Genomic DNA, 7,500 nt, shown 5'->3' with positions numbered 1-7,500 from the left:
GGCAGATCGATGCACATATCGATCCAAACGTTGGTAGTGGTTTATGATCGACATTTCAGTTTGTTTCTCTCCTCTAAGTTCACTACTTTACTCCCGTTTCGTGAAAAGGGAGCTCTCTCTGCGCGACTCCTCTTCCCTGCACACACGCTTTGCTCCGCCCCTTCTTCCTGCTCTGCTGTGATTCGTTACTTTGCGGTCACGTGACGCAGCTGCGCTTCGCAAGTAGGTGAGGTACATCCTATTTCCTTCTATTAATCTTTTTTCCTGGCCTTGACGAAAACTTCATCACTGGTAGGAGAATTGCTAAGGACTCAGTAGAAGAGAAGAGCGGTGCTGCGAATTTGAACAGTCTTACTATTGTCTCTCCTAAACAATAGGTGAAGATGGACTACAAAATGTGCATCTTTTGTTGTAACTGCTGTTTTATTGTCATTTAAATGCGGCGAGTTTCTGGAAAATGATATGGAAAGGTTATACAAAGCTTTGAATTTTAAAGAAGGAATGGTCATTTGACATTAAACGGCTAAAAAGAGACACTGTATCAGTTTGTTACTTAAAGTCATGAACAGGAGTATTTCTACTGCATGTTTTTTTTTGTTTGTTTAAAGTGCCACGTGCGTGACCTCAGTATGACCTGAATTTAGAACAGAAAAAGAAAGGTCATATATTACTGAGTTTAGTCATCCATAAAATCATCACATTCAATGTAAGATTAAGGTTAACTATTGAACTATTCTAAAGTAAAGGCTTTAAAAACAAGTTGACGCTGAAAGTTTTATCATCACTAATATCACATAACTTTGCAGACATGTGGCCAACAGTAATGTTTTATTGTTCTTCGCTATTAAAGATTTGCACATAAATAAGTGACATAATGTCCAGTACTTACTTTTAAAAGTTTACTCTTCAGTCAATCTGTTTCAGAGAGCCGCCGTTTTTTCCCCAAAAAATTATCCGCACCCACCACTGCACAAGGAATTGTGGGATATGTTGGGCCACGAAGGCTACACTGGACCCAGCCTTCAAATCTTGGGAAAAGAAGGGGGCAATTGGAGGACTCTTTTAATTGGGACGATCTTTGTCACATCGCTGTGACGTAATCGGCCTTAAAACGCTGCATTTAAGGCTGCAGACCTTGAATTGGGATAAAGTCTTTGTCTTTAAGACATTCCTGCAGTTTAACTATTTGTTGTGTGTTGGCTTCATGGATAGAAAAAGTTGGGTGTCATCTAAGAAAAGCACGAAAAAGACTTAACAATGTGGTGTATGCTGTACAGTGCAGCGAGGAATGCCCAGACCTCTACATTGGAGAGACCAAACAGCCACTTCACAAGCGCATGGCACAATACAGAAGAGCCACCTGCACAGGACAAGACTCAGCAGTCCATCTGCATCTTAAGGATAAAGGACACTCTTTCGAGGATGCCAATGTTCACATTTTGGACAGAGAGGACAGATGGTTTGAAAGAGGAGTAAAAGAAGCCATCTATGTCCACTGTGAGCGACCAGAGGCGGTAGTTTACGACACCAACTCTCTGCCATCTATAATCCAGTTTTGAGTTCCCTCCCTAGACGCCTTAACGCCCACTCACATCCTGGGCCATCTGATCTCAGGAATTCTCATGATAAGGTGGGGCCAGGTTTCACAATGAGCTCACCCGAAACTCTGGCTGATTGGGACCCACACCCAGTTTCACACCTTGTCTCAGGCGATTAGAGGATCATCAGGGGGTCCTTTTGTCCCTCTGTGGGGGGTTTCTCCCACTAGGTTTATATCTGGGACTCTCCACCATTTGACCTTAGAACTGAAGAAGTTTCTCGGATGAGAGGTGAAACGTCTTCAAGCAACTTAAAGAAGTCCAGACCCTTTTCTTTCCAAGCTCCTTAGACTACGATGACCTGGATGACTGAGAACCTTCACAGACATTATTGTATTTACCAACATCAAGAAGTCACAAGCAAAGAAAGATCACACAATGGTGCATGTTTAAACAAGGAGAGTTTACTGGTCAAAATTATTTATTAAAGAAATAAACAACATTTTTTTAACCACCAAAAAATACACATTTAAAGCAACACAATAGCGGCCCAATATCTTATGTTTATGTCAGAACCGGTGCCATTATGGAAAAAGTTGCCGGTACCCATCCGGTAATAGATACTTGATGGGTACCGGTATCTATTATGTGGATACCGGTACCCATCCCTACTCAGAACTGACAATGGTGGGGAATACACATCTAAAGAGTTTCAAGTATATTTGAAAGCTCAAGGCATCCACCATGAAGTGACTGTGCCACATACACTGCAGCAAAATTGTGTTGCAGAGAGAAAAAACAGAACTCTAGTGGAATCAGCTAGAAGTATGCCATCACATGCAAAGTTGCTAAACACATTCTGGGCAGAAGCTGTTGCTACTGCAGCTTACATACAGAATAGGCTCCCAACATCTGCTTAAAAGAATGAAACACCCTATCAGAGATGGTATGGAAAAAAACAGACATTAGTCATATGAAAGTATTTGGATGTGTTGCTTATGCACATGTTCCAAACACCGAGAGAAAGAAGCTGGACAAAAAGGCAAGTTCGTCATGGGATATGCAACGAATGCAAAAGGCTACCGACTGCGGGATGAGGAAAAAAGAAAAATACTGATTTGACAAGATGTGGTCTTCAATGAAACAGATTTTAATTGCAAAGAAAGTGAAAATGATCTCTGTTTGGGGAATGAAGTGACACTACACACGGGTGAAAGACAAACAATACTGAGGAGACTGTCACCAGTGAGGCTACAAAAGGAGATTAGCGGATCAGAAGACCTCCAAAGAGATATGGATTTGAGGAGTTTGCTGACGTAGTTACAGTTGACCATTATGCAAACATCTGTTGTGTCACAGAACCAAATACACTGGAAGAGGCTATGTCAAGTCCAAATGCAAAGGAGTGGAAAGAAGCAGCTGATTTGGAATATGAGTCACTGCTGGAAAATGGCACATGGGATTTAGTGGCTCTACCAAAGGATAGCAAAGCAGTTGGATCAAAATGGATCTTTAAAGTTAAGCATCACAGTGATGCACAAGTGGGAAGATTCAAGTGCAGACTTAATGCCAAAGGCTATTCACAGATTTATGGTGCAGACTATGATGAAACATTCTCTCCGGTTGTACGATTTGGTTCAATTCGTACTTTATCATTTGCTGTGCAAAACAATCTAAATGTGCTTCAAATGGATGTTGTGACTGCATTCTTGAATGGACACCTGGAAGAGGAAATCTACATGAGCAGCCAGATGTTCCTGCCCATCAAACCTGGGCAGGAACATCTAGTGTGCAAACTAAACAAGTCAATATATGGACTGAAGCAGTCTCCACGTTGCTGGAGCAAAGCTTTTACAGAGTTTATGAAAAGCATTGGTTTTACACAGAGTACTTCAGATCATTGTGTGTTTGTTAGAACAGGTCAGGAGTTGGAAATATTGGCTGTGTATGTTGATGATCTGATTTTGATTACCGAATCAACAGAGAGCACGAAGAACTTAAAGGACACTCTGAGGAAACACTACAAAATGAAGGACATGGCTGAGCTATCCTACATTCTGGGCATCTCAGTGGTCCAAGACAAGGACAAAAACCATGTTGTGCTTCATCAGAGACAGTTTACTGAAAACATACTACAAAAGTATGGAATGGACAGTGCAAATCCAGTAGAAATTCCAGCTAACACAAATGTCAAATTAAGAAAGAGTGATGACGTCAGTCAACCTGTAAACCCAAGCATGTATCAGTCAATGGTTGGAAGTTTATTGTATGCTGCCATGGCCACACGACCAGATATTGCACAAGCAATGGGTGTGGTGTCAAGGTTCAATCATATTATGTTCATTTGTGACGCATGAAGGGGCGTAACCCTGATGATAGTGTCCAGAGGAATAGGAAGGAGGGTAATAGAGGAGGATGTGTAACGTTTGTGAAACAAGGGATCTAATATAGAGTTGTAGCTACAGGAAGGCAGTTCGAATTTATAATTCTTGATATATGGGGAGGAACTGGCAGCATTAGAGTGGTAAACTTTCATAATCCAGCTAACAAACTATTAGCAGTGGAGGAACCTGGTGCATATTTAAGGGGTAAGAGTAATCTGGTGTGGGGACTTTAATGCACACAGCACGTTGTGGGGTAAGAGTAATGATTGGAATGGGGCGGTGATTGAGGAATTGATGGAGGTAAAGAATTATGCATGTTTGAATGATATAGGGGGCACTAGGGTAAATGTTAGAACAGGGGTCGAATCAGCCATTGATCTTACTTTAGTATCGGACTCAGTGGCAGGCATTTGTTAATGGGAGATATTGAAAGAGACTACTGTAGGGAGTGACTATTATCCTATTCTGATTGAGGTAGAGCTGGGTGTTGAGAAACAGGATATAAGAGGTGTCAAGAAGTGGTGTTTCAGTGATGCTAATTGGGATACATTTGGATTAATTAGTGATCAAGAAATGCAAAGGATCGATATGAATGTTGAAGTTGATGATTTATAGGATTCTATTTGTAAGGCAGTGTTAGAGGTGGCACGTAGGGCAATAAGGAAGAAGGAAGGGAAAAGAGGATTGTACCTTGGTGGACAAAGGAGTGTCTGGAAGTGATTAAACTTTGAGGTTTTTAAGATTTTAAAGAGGAATCACAATTTTCAGAATCTTGTTGGATACAGAAAGTTATAAGTTAAAGTAAGTCAAACTGTTAAAAAAGCAAAGAAGGATTTCTGGAGAGGTTTTTGTAACTCAGTTGGGAGGGAGACTAAAATACACAGCGTTTGGTCATTAGAAGCATGAATGGCATAAAAAGGGAGTATGGGTATCCAATTCTGAGGCATGGAGAAGTAGCAACGATTAAAGATGAGGAAAAGGTTAACATGTTGGCAAAATAATTTGTCAAAATCCATAGTTCAGGCAATGCTAGTGAAGTAGGGCGAAGAGGAAGAGAATTGACAGTCACAGAGAATATAGATTTATTGGATATGGTAGAAGATACAGATGATCTATTGAATATTCTTTTTACGAAGTCAGAACTGCATTGAGTGCACCAGAAATTAAAAATATCAGGACCAGGAAAAGATCAGGTGTGTTATATCATGTTAAACCATCTTAGTCAGTCAGGTAAAGAGCTTTTGTTAGAGTTGTAGGATAGGGTAGGGTTTGGGAGGGTGGGAGGCTGCCGAAAAGCTGGAAGGAAGCTGTGGTGGTACCCATACGGAAACCAGGAAAGGATGACACAAATCCAGGAAATTTTAGACCTATAGCTTTAACATCGCATATTTGTAAAGTAATGAAGCGTATGATAAATTAAAGATTAACGTACTATTTAGAAACTAGAGGATTTATCTCTGAACATCAAAGTGGGACAGGGAGGAATACCATGGACCAGTATTGTGTTTGGAACATGAAGTTAGAAAAGCACAAATAAACAAAGAAAGTGTAGTTGTTTTTTGATATAGAGAAAGCCTGTGATATGATGTGGAGAGAAAACATACTAATTAAAATCTGTAAATTTGGTATTAGGGGGATAATGGATTTTTTAAAGGGAAGACAAATTCAAGTGAGGATTGGGGAGGTTTATTCTGAAAGGTTTTTGGTAGCAGTGATGGGAGAAGGGAGCCGGAGATGGACAGACGGATTGGGGCTGCAGCTGCAGTAATGCGGACGCTGCACCGGTCCGTCGTGGTGAAGAGGGAGCTGAGTGTAAAAGCGAAGCTCTCAATTTACCGGTCGATCTACGTCCCTACCCTCACCTATGGCCACGAGCTGTGGGTAGTGACCGAAAGAACGAGATCGCGGATACAAGCGGCAGAAATGAGCTTCCTCCGAAGGGTGGCTGGCCTCTCCCTTAGAGATAGGGTGAGAAGTTCGGCCATCCGGGAGGGGCTCAGAGTAGAGCAGCTGCTGCTCCACATCGAAAGGAGCCAGCTGAGGTGGTTCGGGCATCTGACAAGGATGCCCCCTGGGCGCCTCCTGGGTGAGGTGTTCCAGGCATGTCCCACTGGGAGGAGGCCCCGGGGCAGACCCAGGACACGCTGGAGAGATTATATCTCTCGGCTGGCCTGGGAACGCCTTGGTATTCCCCCGGATAAGCTGGAGGAGGTGGCTGGGGAGAGGGAGGTCTGGGCCTCTTTGCTTAGGCTGCTGCCCCCGCGACCCGGCCCCGGACAAAGCGGATGAAGATGGATGGATGGATGGATGGATGGATGGATGGATGGTTTTTGGTAGAAAACAGTACACTTCAATGGAGCATAGTGAGCCCTTTGTTGTTTTCTTTAATGATAAATGATGTGTTTGATGACATAGAGGGTGGATTGGGGTGTTGGCTTTTTGCTGATGGTATATAAAGGGTAAAAGCCATCTACTTATGAGGAAGGCTTCACATGATGGCAATATGGAAGAGAGGGAAAAATGTTGACTTTATTGTGAAGAAACTGCAGGGAGCACTTGGGAAAGTTAAAGAGTGGTCGTATAAGTGGGGTTTAAAATATTCAGTGAATAAGACTAAGACAATGTTCTTTACAAGGAAAAGGGGTTAGTGAAGAAGTTAAGATAAAGTTGTATGGTTTAGAGTTAGAAAGAGTTAGGCAGTTTGAGTTTCTGGGAATGTGGTTGGATGAAAGGCTGACATGGGCTTTTCATATTCAGAAAATGGTGGATAAATGCAAAAAAGTATCAAATATATTGAGGTGTTTGGTTGGGAAGGAGTGGGGAGCAGATAGGAAGTCCTTGAGAGCCACATGTGTGGGGTTGGTCAGATCTGTGTTAGATTATGTGTAGCATACTATTCAGCTGAAGACACAACTCTAGTTAAGTTAGACATTGTTCAACATCAGGCGCTAAGACTCTGTACAGGTGCTTTTAAAACAACTCCTACTGCAGCTTTGCAGGTGGAAATGGGGGAAATGCCACTAGGACTGAGAAGAACACAGCTTATGCTTAATTATTGGGCAAATCTTCAGGGCCATGGACAGGATCACCCAACACAAGCAGTTCTCAACCCTTGCTGGGAGAAAGAAAGGCGGAAATCAAAGAGCTTTGGGTGGATTGTGGGTGCAAGAGCAAGTGAATTTAAACTGGATCAGTTATACGTTTGTGAAAGAGTTTAGTTACCAGCAATACATCCATGGATACTTCCCGAAGCCATAGTAGATTTCACTCTACTGGATAAGAAGAATAAGGATGGGGAATTTATTTTAAACTCCTATACTGTGCAGGCTTACATTGACCAGTTTTATGGTTATGTTCAATTATATACAGATGCAACAACGAATTCAGCCAGTCAAATTGGTGTAGCAGTTGTGGTCCCGGAGTTCATGGTTAAAATAGGAAAAAGGATCACTGATAGACTGTCAGTATTCACTGGAGAACTGCTTGCAATTCTGTTGACTGTTCAGTGGGTGGAAGATATGAGGCCATTAAAAGCTATCATTTGTTCAAACTCAAGAGCATCATTGCTTAGTTTACAG

At 42.0% G+C, this 7,500-nt stretch overlaps 1 protein-coding gene across 1 annotated transcript in view; it reads right to left on the bottom strand.

Moving 5' to 3' along the window:
- Positions 1-2,204, bottom strand: part of LOC308385331 (uncharacterized protein) — a gene marked incomplete at its 5' end in the record, with an annotated part of 44,555 nt that extends 42,351 nt beyond the window's left edge. The window contains one exon of the mRNA XM_080864181.1: positions 2,195-2,204. Within this exon, the coding sequence (XP_080720307.1) occupies positions 2,195-2,204 (10 nt within the window). The remainder of the gene's footprint in view (positions 1-2,194) is intronic.
- Between the last annotated feature and the right edge of the window lie 5,296 nt (positions 2,205-7,500).

The sequence above is a fragment of the Rhamphochromis sp. 'chilingali' genome (assembly GCF_963969265.1).
Source record: "Rhamphochromis sp. 'chilingali' genome assembly, chromosome: 18".
Taxonomy (NCBI): domain Eukaryota; kingdom Metazoa; phylum Chordata; class Actinopteri; order Cichliformes; family Cichlidae; genus Rhamphochromis; species Rhamphochromis sp. 'chilingali'.
The sequence above is the reverse complement of the archived record's forward strand: the minus strand, read 5'-3'. Positions and strand labels throughout refer to the sequence as shown.